The sequence below is a fragment of the Fukomys damarensis genome, unplaced genomic scaffold (assembly GCF_012274545.1).
Source record: "Fukomys damarensis isolate Sample0158 unplaced genomic scaffold, DMR_v1.0_HiC HiC_scaffold_23, whole genome shotgun sequence".
In the NCBI taxonomy this organism is placed as follows: Eukaryota; Metazoa; Chordata; class Mammalia; order Rodentia; family Bathyergidae; genus Fukomys; species Fukomys damarensis.
In genome coordinates this window covers 50,030,804-50,048,676 of record NW_022900935.1, presented here as the reverse complement: position 1 = coordinate 50,048,676, position 17,873 = coordinate 50,030,804, and the positions used below count along the sequence as shown (strand labels likewise).

Here is a 17,873-nt window from a genome sequence, read left to right as displayed (position 1 = left end):
GAGTTGTTGCTGAGCCAGGTGTCAGGAGGCACAGTCATGGAATGTGGAGTCTTACACTGTTCCTCGCTAGATGGTCCCTTGAAAGTAAGTTTTATAGGTCTTGGAACTTCAGGTCCTTCTGTGTAATAAGGCCCTTCTTTCTGTAACTTTGTAGCATAGAGGAGAGAGTCCTGGGGTGGGGTTAAAAGAAGTGAGCTCCCAAGTAAGAGTCAAAGAGTCAGCCAACAGGCGGACAAGTAAAGCAGGGAACTTAGCCCCAGAGCAGTGGTGGTGGACCTTTCAGAGCTTTCAGTGATACAAACAGCCCCCTGCAGCCCTCATGCAGGCTGTAGCTTTGCTGCTGTCCCTGCCCTAGAGTGGCTGCAGGTATGATGGAGTTGTTGCATCTGGGAGGTTAGATGGAGAGGAGAGACGTCTTTCAGAGCTTTCAGTGATACAAACAGCCCCCTGCAGCCCTCATGCAGGCTGTAGCTTTGCTGTCCCTGCCCTAGAGTGGCTGCAGGTATGATGGAGTTGTTGCATCTGGGAGATAGATGGAGAGGAGAGACAGATTTAACATTTTGGCCTTCAGATGAAACCTTCTAATCCCCTCGTTGACCAGAGGAAACCTTAACATGAGGGGCTTTGGAAAGCAAGAGACTTTGCACCGGTGTTTGTCCTAAAGGCCACATTTAGGGTTTTTCAAGAAATTTTGGTGTGTTATCCTTGTATTCAGCTGTAAATCAGCCAAGCACCAGTCTGTTGTTAGTGTAAATTAAAACATTAGGGGCCTCTGCTGGGGTTACATACACACAGGTGTCTATGGTTGGTATATTGAGCACTTTTCTTAGAAGAGTGAGGGGTTTTCTTTCTGGATCTGTTTGGCAGTGTTTGAACAGCACACCTTCCTGCTCTTTTTGTGGGCCATACAGGTAACGACGTCCAGTATGTAAAGAAGTTTATGGTTTTTCCTACTTCTTTAGTCCCTCCTAGTCCCACTCTTCCCTCTTCTTTCTCTCTCCAGCCACACTGACCCTGCAGGTCCTCAAACACAGTAAAGTATCCTGTCTCAGGACCTTTGCATGGGCTCTTCCTTCTCCTGGGAAATTCTTCCTTTCCTCTCCCTCTGGAGATCTGAACTCAAATGTTACTCCTTCAGGAAAGTTGTCTTCGATTCTGTACACCCCTTTCTGCCCTCCAGCCCAGAAGATCAGTTCAAGTTATCTTCTCCAGTTCTCATAGTTCTCTCCAGGGCAGTTTGTCCTTCTCTGTGTGCCTATTTGACTGCCTTAGTTGTCAGATGATAAGCTCTATGAGGACAGGAACTGATTTCTTTTGTCTTGCTTAGACGATGATGTCTGCTAGTTCTTTTTTTTTTAAAGAATTGCAAAAACTTTTTTTTTTTTTTGAGGCAAGGTCTCATTGTGTAGTTCAGGCTGGCCTCAAACTCACAATGTAGCACCGGCTAGCGTCAAACTCATGGCAATCCTGCCTCAGCCTCCCAAGTGCTGGGATTACAGGTGTGCACCACCATGCCCAGCAAAACTTTATTTCTTTATTTTATTTGAGACAAAGTCTGACTATGTAGTTCAGGTTAGCGTCAAACTCACGGCAGTCCTCCTGCCTCAGCCTCCCAAGTGCTGGGGTTACAGGCGTGCGCCACCACGCCCGGCTAGAAACTGTTTTTGAATGTAGCATGTTACAGGGAGATGGACATTAAAATCTAAATGTACCAAATTATATGTGATCAAAGTTTCAGTGAAAGTACTTAATTGTTTGTGAACTCTGATGCCACAGAATGTTAGATGATAAATGAAGTCAAAGAAATCAGGCTCCACAATGGAGACGGACCAGCAGTGGCCCATGGTAAGCTCGTTGCGCAGGAGTCACAGGTTATTCTCCAGAGGCAATTGATTCATTCTGACCAGGAGCCACGTTGTGGAAGTTCACCATCAGATCAGCATGAACGTGATGAGTCAGCTTGTAAAAGTGCGAGGAGCCCTTGCAGCGTGCCTAGGATCTTCATCATGGCTTCAGACCTCAGCCCAAGGAGCCACCAGAAGCAGGAAATCTTCATGGAGTTCTTTCTTTTTTTTTTTTTTGGTACCGGGGATTGAACTTGGGTCCTTGCACTTGCAAGGCAGGCCACCAAACCACTGAGCTAAATCCCCAGCCCCATGGAGTTCTTGATTAATAGTAATAACTGACACTGATCTGGGGCATTCTGTATATAAATAAGATCTTTTCGTGTGTGTGTGTGTGTGTGTATACTTTCTTTTTTTTTTTTGTACCAGGACCTGGCGCTTGTGAGGCAGATGTGGTGTCACTGAGCTAAGTCCGTGGTCCACTTTTCATATATTGACTTGTTAAAATTGCCCAACAGCCCTTTAAGTAGATTTTATTATTATCCCCATTTCATGGATGAGAAAAACAAGGCACATATTGGTTAGTGACTGCCCAAGGTGGTCTGGCCCCAGAAGCAGGCCTTTAACAACCATGTCTTACTTCCTAGTCACCACATTGGACTTAACCAGTATTTGTTGAATTTTTCAGTATCATCAGAAATTGATGTACTACATAAGTTTCTAGATGATTGAAATACAATCCCAGAATTTAAAATGTGGTAACATTTTGATGAAAATCTTTTCAGCAATTATATACTCCTCTTTCTTCTCTTCTTTTTTCTTTTTTTTTTTTTTTTGGTACCAGCGATCAAACTCAGGACCTTGCACTTGTGAGGCAGGTGACAGCACCACTGAGCTAAATCCCTGGCCCCTTTTCTTTCTTTTTTGAGACAGGATCTCCCTATACAGCCCAAGCTGGCCTGGCCTCGGATTCTTCTGCATCAGTCTCACAAGTGCTGGCATTACAGGCATACGCCTCCGTGCCTAGCCTCTCTTCTTTGTTCTTAAATACTGGAAGCCAAACATATTTAAACTGTTCCTTAATCATTCCAGCTTGTCTTTGCCAGCACCAGCTGTTGTACTATTTTCTAGCTGCACAGTACCTGCTCTCACTCCAGAGCTGAGTACACTATAGTGGACAGGGAAGGGAGGATCAGGGTTGGGAAGCAATGGAGAGTTGAGACAGAATGGATAATCAGGTTTTTGAGTTTTGTTTACTTTTTGATGATATCCTTGGCTACCACCAATTTCTTTTCTTAAATGATCCTTACTATTTATATAACGCTTGCTTTTGAAATTCTTAGAACTGTATTTATTTTGTGCCCTTAACATTTAGAGAGTTGTTGCTGTTCCTTAGTTTTCGAAAGATAAAACCAAGTTTTGGAAGCTTAGCCATGGTCCAAATGCATGTGTAATCTGCTCTGTGGACCCAGAGAAATTGGCAGTGAGATTGGATGACCTCCAGAGTACACGGAGCCTGACCGGATGGTGACATTAAGAGGAGAGGTTCCTGGGGAGATACAAGTGGTTGACAGCAGAGTATGTCTATAAAAACATGTCTCTTGCCTATCCTGGCCCTGGTTAGCCATTTTTCCTTTTTCAGGAGTGGGTTCTGTTCTTTGATGTTCTTCCTTGGACCTGAAGGCTTGATATCTCATCACTGGTAATTCTCTCTCTCTTTCCTTTTTTTTTTTCTGGTACCAGGGATCAGACTCAGGACCTTGTGTTTGAGAGGCAAGCATGGTGCCACTGAGCTAAATCCCTCGGCATCACTGGTAATTCTGTCCTGCTTCTGTTTCCTGCTGCAGAGAGCTGTGGTGGGTGCAGAGTTGGCCAGTCCCCCTTGGTTTGCATCTCCTTCTCAGAACCCTCCATTTGCAAGCCACAACTCTAGGTTTGGTTGTACCAATACAGTCTTCCAAGTAATTTTGTATGCTTTCCTGTATCTGTCCAAGTACGTGAGAATTGCAAAAAGATTACCTCTTAGATTAGTTTAGAAAGTAGAAATAGCTGGGCATGGTGGCACATGAACTTGGAAGGCTGAGACAGGAGAATCACTGCAAATTCAAGGCCAGTTTGGGCCACTAGTGAGTTCAAGATCAGCTTGAACTAATCATCCCTTACTTCATGAGGCTCCTCAGCTGATACTTGGTCATTAAAATGGTCCCTCCTGTTCAAAGGACTTGTGTCATGCTAATCAGCAATGTGTGTTTCCTTGGCACTGACGTTAAAAGAGTGACTGGCTTCATCACAGCAGTTGGCAGTGGCTGCATCATCATCATCCTTCATGAAAGAGTATCTTTTTATTTTGTTTTTGTTTTTGGTATATGGGGGATTGAACTTGGGACCTTGCGCCTGCAAGGCAGGTGGCAGAACCACTGAGCTAACCAGGCATGATGGCGCACGCCTGTAATCCCAGCATTCGGGAGGCTGAGGTAGGAGGATCACTGTGAGTTCGAGACCAGCCTGGGCTACCTAGTGAGTTGCAGGTCAGTCTCAACTACACAGTGAGACCCTGTCTCAAACAAACAAACAACAACAACAACAACAAAACCAAAACAGAACCACTGAGTTAAATCCCTGGCCCAAGAGCAATTTTTTTTAGACCATTGGTTGTTGGGGAGCTGCATTGTACAACCTGGTGATTTTAGTTAGTAACAATGTATTGTATACTTGAAAATAGCCACAAGAACAAATTTTAAATGTTTTCACCATACAGAAAAATATGTATGTAGGTAATAGATTTGTTAGTTTGATTTAGCCACTCCTCAGTGCAGAACTTATCCTGTAAGTACATGCAATTTTTATATGTCAGTTAAAATAAATATTCAAAATCTGGGCTGGGAGCATTTGTGTGGTGGGAACTTTTATGGCGGTTAACATTTTTGCCTTTTTGTAGTGTTATTCTGATCAGATCCCAGTAGTGTTCATCCAGAGCATCTTGAAAGACCCTACCCTGTATACTTTGCAGTGCTGTTTGGTGTATTGGGTGAGCTTAGAGAATCTGCAAATTACATTTTGGTCTCATTCACAAGGTGCAACCCTCATATCAGAGCAGAGGGCTGATCCTCATCTATTCCAGCAGGATTCAAAGGGAAGCGCCAGGCCTGAAATAATTTAAGCTTATGGCTCTCAGAGAACCGTGATTTAAAGTGGTGAAATTACAGTGAGGTGAGACGAGCACAGGACCAGAGTGGGAGGGAGAGACCTGGAACCAGCCCTGTGTCTATGGTTAGCTGCCTGTGGTGCCTTGGACAAGTCGCTTCACCTCTCTGGGCCTTGATTTTCTCCGCTGTGAAATGAAAGGGTTGGGTAAGGTACTCTCTCCAGCCTTTTTCATCTTGAAAATTACACATCCCAAGAGCAGTAAACGGTCCCTGCTGTTTGATCTGTGTTGTGTGGAGCCACATGGGTTTAAATGACTATTTGGCTAATTGGAGAGAGGAGGGTGGCGTGGTGGACTCGGTTAGTGAAGTGGGTAATCCTCTGGGGTGCTTCAGACAGCGAGGGTTCTGACTGGGGAGTCAGTCTGGGCAGCTATCTCAGCCAGAGCTGTATTTTTTTTTTTTTTTTTTTTTTTTTTTTGGTACTGGGATCAAACTCAGTACCTGGTGCTTGCGAGGCAGGTGAGGTGCTACTGAGCTAAATCCCTGGCCTTCCAGAGCTATATTTCATGTTTAATTTTTATTGTAAAACTCAGCAACATCTGGTAAGTGTAGATGGCAATTATGTCATAAATACAGTTGTTTGTAGATAATTTTAATTTAACTAGAGTACTTAATCCATTTTCTACTTGGTGCTTTCCCTGTCCACTTACCCCTTCTTCTCTTCCTAAAGAAATCTCTAACCTAAAGAGCAAAACCAACAGTTTCAGATTAGTTGCTGTTATCGGGACTGAAAAGTTTTGTATTTCTGAGATTTCTTTTTCTTTTCTTTTTTTTTTGAGACAGGGTCTCACTATGTAGTTGAGACTGACCTGGAACTCACTATGTAGCCCAGGCTGGTCTCAACCTCACAGTGATCCTCCTGCCTCAGCCTCCCGAGTACTGGGATTACAGGCGTGAGCCACCATGCTGGGCTGAGACTTATTTTCTTTTCTTTTGGGGTTTCCATATAAGGATATCTTCACAATAGATGGAACTACACATGAGTATCCATACTCAAATGGATGTAGGGGCTGGAGTTTAGCTCAGTGATTCCCTTGCCTGCCTTGCAAGTGCGGGGTACCGAGTTTGATCCCCAGTACCAAAAAAAAAAAACAACCCTTCACACTCGAGTGGATGAAGTTTGGCTTTTTGTAAGGCTGGTGAACAGTTGAAGTCAGACCTTTCTTAGGTTAGTTTATTTCCCCATGAAGATGAATGAGACTAATAGTTTTTTTGATTGTCGCTAGATTTTGTTTTTTGTTTGTTTTGTTTTGTTTTTGGTCCTGTGGATTGTACCCAGGGCCTTCACACTGAGCTACATCCCAGCCCTTTATATATTTTTTATTTTGAGACAGGGGCTCAGTAAGTTGCCTAGGCAGGATTTGAACTTGCCATCACTTCTGCCTCAGCCTCCCAGAATGCTGGGATTATAGGTGTGGGCTCCCATGCCTGGTTTAATTGTCACTAAATCTAAATTGTGGCTATTTCCCATTAGCAAAGACAACAAAAAATATTGGTAGTTGGGCCGGGATTTTAGCTCAGTGGTTCGTTGGCCTGCCTTGCAAGTGCAAGGACCCACGTTCAATCCCTGGTACCAAAAACAAAAAAAACAACAACAAAATATTGGCAGTATCTGCATTCTGAAGCTCAGCCTCATCTTGGATTTTAGTTTTCATAGCTAGAATATGCAGGATTTGACCATCTCCCCAAGGATCCCGTAGAGACTTGATACCACCCTAGGGCTTTTTTGTTTGTTTGTTTTATTTTGTTTTTCCCTGAGATAGAGTTTTATCTCAAAAGCAGTTCAAACTGGCCTTGAACTCTCTGTGTAGCCCAGGCTGGCCTTGAACTCACAGAGGTCCTTCTGCCTCAACCTCTCGATTGCTGGAATTACAGGTGTGCACCACCACATTCAGCCAGGGCTTATTCTTGACTATGGTGTGGTAAAGGGCTTCTCAGAGTACCTTTCATGTCCAGCTGTATTTCTTCCTCCCATGGTGGCAGAGAGTCCATGAAGATAAACAGAAGTAGAACTGATGAATAGACTTTTAGCCTAGGGCCAAAACCAGTTTTTGGGGAAATACATTCACCTCTTATGAAATTAGCATGCCTTTGTGCTCAGGAATAAAGCGGGCTTATGAAGTATCTTTTGTCAGATCATTAAAGAGGAGGAATAGCCTGAACTGAAGAATTCTAACTGTCCTGGGTGGTGGTTAAATTACACCATACCCCAGAATTGCCACAGTAGTATTTAACTCTCAGCAACCTAGTTTGGAAACCGCATGGCACCGTTCAGTTAGGCCTTGCCCTTTACTGCAACTAGATACTTGACTCCCCTCCAAAGCAAATTTCATGGTTACTTTTATTGATGCATTATCAGGAAACGTTAACTGATAGGCTGGGGAGAAGGAACTGTACGCTTGATGGATTATTGTTGACCTGCACATAGGTAAATGAAGTAGAACAGAGTTTGGAACAATTTAGGCTAGTCTTCAATCCATAAAACTAGACACAATTAAACTATGAAAGTCTTACTATCACCAGTATTCTAATTCTGTCCTTAAATCTTCATTCCAATTCAGTATTCCGGAGACAAAAACAGTCAGATTTCAATGTCATTGCATACGTGTAATTTTATGGAAGTCTCCATATTTGTATGAATATTTTGCAGTTGGATCAGATGTATAAATGAGGTGGGGGTTGGATCAGAATTTTATTGGAATAAAAATCTTTTTTAGTTTAATTGGGCTGTTACTTAAGATGCTTTTTATCTGGGCACAGTGGCACATGCCTGCAGTCCCAGCTACTTGAGAGACTGAGACAGGAGAATCACAAGTTCAAGGACAACTTAGCAAGACTCCATCTTAAAATAAAAATTAAAAGGGTTTGGGATGTAGCTCAGTGGTAGAGCATTTGCCTCGCATATGTGAAGCTCTGTGTTCAAAGCCCAGTAGCACAAACACATGCACAAAAAATACTTAAAGGCAGGCTTTTGGTCACTGAGAGTTTAGCCCACGGTCCTGGTCAGGGTGAGGATTTTCCTCCTGTGGGCTGTGTGAGTTTTCTTTACCATCGTGAGAGCAGCATGTAATGGGTCTAAGAGTGCCAATTTCAGTTTGGTGCTGCCTTGGTGAATTCTCGGTCGTTTTTTTGGCCCTCATTTGGCACAGTGTCTGCCTGTGTGACCGAATGACATTAGAATGGTGGTACTGTGCTGCACACTTTTATAAAGTGACCAGAACCACCAGTAGCCAGGTGTTGTTTGAATTCATAGTCTGAAGCAGGTAATATTATTGCAGATAGAATTGGTGACATAGGGGCTACCTACGTCTTTGTTATAGAGTGAGTCTCCAGCTTATGAACACGTTCCATTCTACGAGAATTGTTTGTAAGTTGGATTTATTCATCAGCAGACAAAGTGACTCATATACAATATATGTTGTTGGGGTTTTTGTTGTTGTTGTTTGTTTTTTGGTTTTTTAAGACAGGGTCTCACTATGTAATTGAGACTGCCCTGGAACTCACTATGTAGCACAGGCTGGTCTCGAACTCACAGCAATCCTCCTGCCTCGGCTTCCTGAGTGCTGGGATTACAGGCATGCACCACCATGCCCGGTTCTCATATACAATATAGCTGTGAAAATTTGCAACTCAAATGTTCATAAGTCAGAACTTACTGTACTATTTTCAGGTACTTCCTGCTGGCTTGACGTTACTGCACATGTTGTAGTTTAGGCTGTCCTTAAACATAGTATGTAGTCTGTCCTGGGCTTGAACTCATGGAGATCTCCCTGCCTCAGCTTCCCAAGGGGCTGGGATTACAGGTGTGTACTACCATGCCTGAAAGACTAGTATCTTGTTTGGCATACCAGGAAGCGTCTTTCTGATATTTCTTAAAATCAGCTGATGTATCCTGTGAGTTATGGCCAGTTAGCATCAGCAGAACAACCCAGTCTGCCCGCCATTGTCTGTTGCTTTGTTAATCATCAGACACCATCCCCTCACCACGTCCTAACGTGTGTACACTCAGCCTCATGTCACCGTCTTTTAGGTCCTTCGGCATAGACGTCTCTCTCTGTGAGGAGCACCCTCCCATCTCCAAGCATTATTTCTGTGGGCAATAATTATAAGCTCTGATTCTTCAGCACGTCCTTACCCACTTGAAATGTATTATTTTTTTTGAAATGTATTATTTTGCACTTGGTGATGTGCAGCTTTAATTACTCTCAAGATTTCCTATCTTCTAACTGGGTAGTGAGACAAAATGCCTTGGAAATCTTCCTTATGGAACCCTACCCTCACGTGGCTACCTGTTTCAAGTCTTACCTGTAATGTTGTAAGGTGTGTTCCTTAGCCAGCTGAAATGAACACGTAAGTAAGTTTGCCTTTGCTGTGCCCCTTGTGCCAGCCTTTGGTGGATTTGCACCCTGGCAGGAACCCCTTCACTTTAAGATATAGCCTGGTTGGTGACAAGCTGTGGGGTCCAGTGGTCTAAGTACACATATTACTGTATAGTGGAATTCTTTTGGAAACTATTATGTTTTTAATTTGAAGGGATGGTGATTTTTGTTTTGTTTTGTTTTGTTTTTGGTACCCAGGATTGAACTCGGTCCTTGTGCTTGTGAGGCAGGCAGCAGAACCACTGAGCTAAATTCCCGGCCCGAAGGAACGTTTTTTTTAACCTTGAATAAAATTTCTTTTCTTTTTTTTTGAGACAGGGTCTCACTAGATTGTTGAGACTGACCTGCAACTAACTCACTATGTAGCCGAGGCTGGTCTCGAACTCAGAGCAATCCTCCTGCCTCAGCCTCCCAAGTGCTGGGATTACAGGCATGTGCCACCACGCCCGGCTTTGAATAAAATTTCTTAATCTGAAATAAAATAAAAGTTAAGGTTATACAGTGTAACAGTAATTTGGTGAGCATAAAAGAATATTAGTTAAAACAGTGAGACAACAACACACACACAAAAAAAACCTGAACAAACCCTCAAAATTGATGCCCTAAAAGAAAAGAAAATGTTATGAATCAGATTATTGTATTCTAATATTATAAATACTATAGTCTGAGCTGGGCATGATGGCGCATGCCTGTAATCCCAGCGCTTGGGAGGCTAAGGCAGGAGGATTCCTGCATGTTTTTAGGCCAGCCTGAACTACGTACTTAGACCTCATCTCAAAAAACTAGGAAAAAAAAATACTATAGTCTGTGGGGTGGAAATGGGAAGGGGAGAAGAATCATAGACACAATTCTTAACTCTTCATTTATCTTACTAAAGTAGCATTATTGTTGCCATATGAATTTAACTTTTAGAGACATTGGACTTGGTCAGTTTGCATGCCACCTGAGAAGTTTAGGGCTCTCTTGTTCACGATAGTGGTTATTCTGTGTGACGTTTTTTTGAGAGGGTTTTGTAGGTGGAACAGAGATTATAGTGCTCATAAAGTGTAGATCGGGGCAACCCACTTTCTGGTCCCCCTTCTATTTCTCTTAGCCAGAAGCTTTCTTTCCCTGAATAAATTTTTCCTACTCTTTTTTTTTTTGGTACTGGGGATCGAACTTGGGCCCCCATTGAGCTTGCAAGGCAAGTGACGAAACCACTGAGCTAAATCCCCAGTCCTTTTTTTCGTTTTTTTTGAGACAGGGTCTCACTGTGTAGTTGAGACTGACCTGGAACTCACTATGTAGCCCAGGCTGGTCTCGAACTCACAGCAATCCTCCTGCCTCAGCCTCCCGAGTGCTGGGATTACAGGTGCGTGCCACCACACCCGGCGGATTTTTCCTACTTGAAAGAAAAGAAAGAAAGAAAGAAAGAAAGAAAGAAATCTCACAGCAATCCTCCTGCCTCAGCCTCCCGAGTGCTGGGATTACAGGTGCGTGCCACCACACCTGGCGGATTTTTCCTACTTGAAAGAAAAGAAAAGAAAGAAAGAAAGAAAGAAAGAAAGAAAGAAAGAAAGAAAGAAAGTAAGTAAGTGTGGATCACTCTGCAAAACTGTGAGAGGGTCGGGTGTGGTGGTGTACATGTGTAATCCCAGCACTCAGGAGGCTGAGGCAGGTAGATTGCCATGAGTTCAAGGCCAGCCTGAACTACACACTGAGATCCTATCTCAAAATCAAACCAAAACAACCTGTGTGAGGGATTTGTGTGCATGGTACCGCTTTGTCCTACTGCCTTAGAGATGAAAGGTGTGTGCTAGTTTCATTAACCTTGTTCCTTCTGACCTTTGTTATTAGGTAATCAGTTAACCTGGGAACTCAGGTTTCTCACACCAGAGAAACAATTCAGTATTAAAACGCGTCCGACTTATTTCACTTCAGAGTATGGTCTCAAGGTCCATCCATTCAGCTATAAATGTCTGAAGCTCATCCTTCTTTATGGGAGAGTAGTACTCCGTTGTATAAAAACCCACATCTTCTTTATCCACTTGTCAGTAGAGACTCCAGTAGTTTTGAGCATGAGTCACATTTTAGATAGTCAGCATGGAGCAGATCTGTAGGATTGGCTTTTTCTTTCCATTTTCATACTTTCTGGAAACTAATGTGTGTAGCCGGAGGCCCTGTTGCTAGTTCATCTGTTGTAGAGAAAAGTGAGTGCCGAAGACTGAAATGACTGGACGAAGATAATGAACAAATTCATTATTGTGAAGCAGTGTTTTTTGATGTTCAGGAACAAATGGTTCTTCGCTGTGCTCCGTATCATAAAAGTCATCGAGAAGCATATTTGATTCACGTCAGTTACAGCAGCTGTATGTGAAGGCAGCCGTGTTTGCTTCAAAAGTCCCTGATGGAAAAGCTAGGAAATGTGTAATATTCATGTGCTTTGTGAGATGTTCAGAGCAGCTTCCCAGGCATCCTGATTTGAAAGAGCCAGGAACCTTCAAAGAGAAGAACTGGCCTGTTATGAGAGGTTCTGGGAGGTACTGCGGACATTGTGACTAACTGTCAGAGCTCTCAGTTGCTAAATTCAACTTCTTTCTAACCCTTATGCTTTTGAGATTTCTAGAAGACTACATTAGTCATGTTATTAGTATTTTATTTCAATTCACCAGCCAACCGTAGACAATTGCTCTTCCTGTGGTTTGCCGGATGCTTTGTCAAAGCAGGTGGCTTTCGTCTCCATACTAGCAGTGAAGTAGGACTGAAATGTTTTAGTGAGTTATGGCCATTTTATTTTATTATTTTTTGGTACTGGGGATCACATGACCGTTTTAAATATTAATACTCTGATAAGATGTATGGAGGGGCACTTAGTTTGCTATTGTTGCATTGTAGGCTTTAGTAACAACAGATTCTTTAATTCTTGGATGCACACAATCTGGTTGGAAGATGTCTGAGTCTCTAAACTTTTGTCTGTCTCACTGAGTATTAGTGATCAGAGGCGGTTGAGTTGTCTAATGCCCTGGAATGGGAAGCGCTTCACCCAAACTCAGGTGTTCACTGAGACTTGTGTAAATTCCAGCGTCTCTCTCACCTGCTAACTTACACATCTCCGTCCTAGTTTATGAAGGATTCCTTGCAGATTACATGATCGTGTTATTAAAAATTCAGAGAAGTAGAAGAGAGAAAAGCTGTTAGTATAGTTTTGCAATATCTTCATCTTTTTTCTCTCTGCATTTAAAAACATGAGTGTGGAGGTGTGAACCATTTCGGTTGTAAGTGACAGACAGAAACCAGATTCCGAGAAGCTTAAGCCAAGAGGGCAGTTTAGGGACTGAGGGGGCTCTGAGCTAGAGGGAAGGGCGTGCAGAGGCTTGAGGAGCAATGGCAGCCAGTTTATTCTCTCCACATCTTCTCAGGCTTCCTTTCCTTGTCTCTCTTTGTCCTTCTCTTACTCAGCTTGTTCTCCTATGTTTTATTTCCTTCTACTTCAGCCTCCCAGAGTCCAGTTCAGTTCCAGTGTGGATCCTAAGAGCTGTCAAACAGAATAATTATACCTGTGGTAACTGACAGGTGGAGGGGCTTTCCACTTCCTGGGCCCCCCGTTTGCATACATCTACTGTTCTCATTTATTCAGCCTCCGAGCTGCTTACCTTAACATCCAGCCATCTCATCGCAAGCAGCAAACTCATCCCTCTATGGGACATAGCTGTTTCCCACTGCAGCTCCGGTGATCTTATCTTAGGGCCAGGCGAGCAGGTCTAGATGTGACTTATCATCGTGGAGCTTGTGGGCTAAAATGATTTTAATGATTTCCCAGATGGTGACTTTTGGATCCTCACATAGGCCAGGCACCACCCTTGAGGGGTCTGTTCTCTGGTTCCTTCTCTGAGACTAGTTTGCTAATCACTGGTAAAATGAAAAGCAGACTCTTCCTCATCAGGCTCCAGGCTTACACAGAGAATTGGCCCAGCAGGCTTTGGTCAAGTTTTCTGTCTCTCCCCTTCTGGTGAGTGGGCCTGGCCACGAGGCAGAGCTAAGGGCTGAACTTCTCCCCCTGCAGATCTTACTACCAAGGGAGGGATGAGCAGGGTTCTGGCAGTGGCATTAACACCCCCCTCCTTCTGGTGGGGGTCCTATGGAAAAAGAATGCAGGCACCAGCCCCCTCAGGCTGCCCTGGAGAGAGCCACGGGGCCTTCCCTTTTAAGGGTCTAACTGGCTTCATCCTGCTTCTTTACAAGAGTGACCATTCATTCTGGGGTCAGGCTCCCGTGCACAAGTAACCCCCCACAATCTTTTTGTGTTTGATATTAAAAGCCAGCCATGCTTCTATATTTTAAAAATAGTATTTATACCTAAATTCAAACTGTTGCAGTAAAAGCTGACTGTATTGACCTGCGTCTAATCTAAGGCCCCACACAAGAGCGAGCTCATTTGCTGGACAGTATGGTGGCAGGGGAAGAGAAAATCTTAGAGGGTGGCTTTGCTGAATAGGCTCTATCTCAATAGAGAAGGCTTAGCTAGGAAACCTTACCAGCTGTGCACACTGCTGTTCCATGTGAGGAAACCATGTGAGGATGAGGGCAGCGCCAGAAGACAGGCAGACAAAAATCTGTCCAGCATAACCTTAACTATGGTGCATAGCAGCCATAATTCTACAATCCAAAGTTTAAAATTCTGTATTTTCACCAGATAATGTATATAAGCATTTTTCTTTATTGCAGATTTTTCTAAGTTCTGCATCAATGTGTATGTAATATTTCATCAAGCACAGTATCTTAACTGATTTTAACCTTTTGGCTATTATTGGGAATTGGTTCTTTCTGGGTTGTTTTTAAACAGGATGGAATAAGTATTATTTCCCAGAGCCGTTTCTGTATCTGGGATTATTTCTCTAGGGGATAGAAAGGGAATTACAGGATCTAAAAGTATAAGCATTTTTTTTAAAAAAGTACAGGAGATTGAACCCTAGGAGCCCTGAGTTATATCCACAGCCCTTTTGAACTAGTGACCTTCCTGCCTCAGCTTCCTGAGAAGCCGGAATTGTAGGCATTCTGTACCAGTTAGTAATGTATAATTTTGAATGCAACCAGCAATGAAAGAGAAAGATAATTTTATAGTCTTTGGCTATTTTCATAAAATGTTTTTTTTGTAATTTGAACAAAAAAGTGTTTTAATTTAAATTATACAATTTTCATTTGTATATAGAGGGGTGGGTGTTAGCGTCCTTTTTTTTTAAATCATGGAGTCTTGTGAGATGAGTAGGTTTTAGAGATTAAATTAGACCTGCAAGAAGGAAGTCAGGAGACTGAGAATGTAACCCTTGGTGTCAGTGGAAGCTGTGCATGGATTGTTTCAGTACCCCCTCCTTGTTGTGGGCCTCCCTGTCCGCAGATAGGATCACTGCTTAGACAGAATAAGAGGGCCTGGTCCTAGTCCTGACTCAGCTGCTGTCCAGACACATGCCTTCGGTGAGACTATAGATCCCTCCACACTGTTTCTTCATCTGTCAGGGGGCGTTTATGCAGGATTACTTTGGGGATCACTGGCCGTGGTTGTTCATGTCCAAAGTAGAAAAGCGTTTTGACGTCAGACTCATATGTCCCATTGCAGATTTTTGCAAGTACCAGCACAGTGACACTGCCTGAAACCTTGCTGTTTGTGTCAACCTTGGATGGAAGTTTGCATGCTGTCAGCAAGAGGACAGGTTCAATCAAATGGACTTTAAAAGAAGGTAATTTGGATTTGGGCCTTAGGTGGTGTGGGCATTTGTCTGGATGCTTCCAAGTAAACATATTCCAGAGAAAGAAAAATGGTTACATGTCATTTAATAGGAGGGGAGAATGGAATAAAGAAAGGGAGAGGAATTCTACTCAGAGTGTGTGTCTGCAGCCTGAATTGTGGTGGCCACTAAGAACATCAGTTGAAGAGCCGTTGCTTCTTTCTGTCCAGAGTTCATGTTTAAATAGCTCTGGATTTCTCTATGAATACCTTGTACTGGTTAGTCTTCATGAAGACTTGCCACATTAGATTTAAGTTCTCTTGATTAGAATCTTGTAATGGTAATTACAAGAAGATGCCTTCTTAATTCCTCAAATTACTCATTTGTTTTAATAGAGGGCTGTAAAATTTGACACCCATCCAGGTTAACCACTTTATTGCGTTATTATGTTGAGGGGAGTAAAACACTGAGCTTGTTTCTCATTTAATTTCGCACATGTCCATCTTCTCATCTTTTTTCCTTGTAGCAGTTGCAGAGGGAAGCCCTGGTCTGGGAAATTAATTGTATTTGATTTTCAAAATAATCTTATGCGATAAAGCCATACATCTCAGGATTTGGGACTTTCAGTGTCATTTCTATTATGGTGTCAGTAATAATTCTCATTAGATCCAAGTTCGGGTCTGACCTGCATGTTCTCTTTTGTAACTGCTCTGCGGCTCATTTATTTTTATGAACACAGAAAGTAGTTTTCCTTTGTTAAGAAAGCATTCCCAAACAGTACTCTAATGGAAAAATATTAGTCACACTTCATTTTGTCACTTCGACAACAAACCTGGTTCCCATCCATAGGTGAGAACAGCCAGGACCCTGTAGGCATCGTGCCTGGGGCCTGCTTGGACCGACAAGAAGTCAAGCTGTCAGATGGCTGGCCTTCTCAGTAGGAAGGTTTACCCTGCAGGCTCTCAGAACATCATCTGTATTGTCTTTCATGCTTAAACCATTCAGTATTTTAAAGAGAAAGCAGAATCCTTTAAATTTCAGAGTTTCCTGTTTTGTGCAAAGATGAGAATCAACAAGTCTCTCTTGGATTGAGAAACATTTTGGCTATTGAGTTTTAGGACCTAGCCCTCACTTTCAGTGTTCCTAGTCAGGCCGTGTTTGCTGTGAGCTACTTCATTCTGTTCTGCTTTTCCCTGCACATCTAGTTTTAAGTTGATCTTCTCTGGGTCTTCACGTAGCCTTGGCTATACCCAGCTGTGTCCAGTCTGGTCTGTTACTTGGTCATACAAACCGGTTTGTCCTCTCCTCTTAATTTAGAGCTAAAAGAATTTGTCTTTTTTTTTTTTTTCTTTCTTTCTCTTCCATTTAATGTGTATTCAGAGAATCTAGACAGGGAAAGATACTATGTGGGATACAAAGAAGAAATAGGGAGACCTTGTCTCCAAGGTGTCTGTGGTCTGGTGGGGAGAAAACACAAGTATACAGATCCTCAGAGCAGAGCAGGCTCCGTAACCACTCCGGAGAGGTACTGGTGATATGCTGTGAGCCCGCATCCATGCAGGGGCGGGAGAGGCTGCGCTGTGTCGGAGGTGAGCTAAGGAGGGTGAGTCCAGGTTCAGTCACAAGGGAGGTCTGGAAAAGAGCAGGGGAGGCTGCAGGTTTCAGGTACAGGGTCATTCCATTCTGTGAAAGAAAGGAGCTTGAAGATGCTTTGGCATGAGACAGTGGGAGGGCCACAGGGTAGATGAAGCCTTACTCATTGAGTAGGAAGCCGAGAACCATTCATGTGCCAGAGTAGGTGAGTGACTCAACCAGTGCTTTCTTTGGAGTGTGTGTGTGTGTGTGTGTGTGTGTGTGTTGAGGGGAATGACAGACAGGAAGGTGACCTGAAAAGGGGTGACGGGAGCTGGTGGGAAGGGTGAGAGGTGTGCCAAAGTTAGAAGGAGCAGAATCCACTGACTTAATAGGGAGAAGCAGGGAGGAGGAGTCACCACACTTAAAGGAGAAATTAGAAAATCTGATTAAGGCCTAATAACTTCAAGTAATAGTCATTATGTTCTAGATTTTACTGCTTTGCTAAGAATAAACTGGCTTTTTATTATTATTATTTTTTTTGTACCGGGGATTGAACTCGGGTCCTTGTGCTTGCAAGGCAGGCCATCAAACCGCTGAGCTAAATCCCCAGCTAAACTGGCTTTTAAAAGTTAATTGATAATTCAGCCCTGAATGAATCAATTAGCTTCAATTTATATTTCTATACAAAGATTAGTGATGGCAAGTTGGGCGAGGCAGTGCACAGGCAGAAGAATCACATGTCCCAAGCAGGACATTTTAGTGAATTCCTGTCTAAAAATTTAAAAAACAAGCCAAATGTCGTGGCGCACGCCTGTAATCTCAACACTCAGGAGGCTGAGGCAGGAGAACTGCCATGAGTTCAAGGCCAGCCTGAACTACATAATGAGACCTTGTCTCAAGAAAAAAAAAATTAAGCTGTGAAAGAAAGGGTGAGAAAGAGAGATAAGGAGAAATGTATTGATTATAAGTTGTCAATTTGAATTTTTTTTTTTTTTCTACTGGAGATCGAACTCAGGACCTTGTGCTTGCTAGGCAGGTGGCAGCACCACTGAGCTAAGTCCCCGGCCCTGGCAATTTGATTTCAAAATTGGTATTCTAGGGCCAGGGATTTAGTTGAAGTGGTCCTGAGTTTGATTCCCGGTACTCCCCTCAAAAAAAAAAAAAAAA

General features: G+C 43.0%; 1 protein-coding gene across 1 annotated transcript in view; it reads left to right on the top strand.

Annotated features, from left to right (window-relative positions):
- Positions 1 to 25: 25 nt before the first annotated feature.
- Ern1 (endoplasmic reticulum to nucleus signaling 1) overlaps positions 26 to 17,873 on the top strand; it is a 70,536-nt gene continuing 52,688 nt past the window's right edge. Inside the window, exons 1-2 of the mRNA XM_010616761.2 lie at positions 26 to 84; positions 15,023 to 15,143. Of these exons, the coding sequence (XP_010615063.1) occupies positions 37 to 84; positions 15,023 to 15,143 (169 nt within the window). The 5' untranslated portion in view covers positions 26 to 36. The remainder of the gene's footprint in view (positions 85 to 15,022; positions 15,144 to 17,873) is intronic.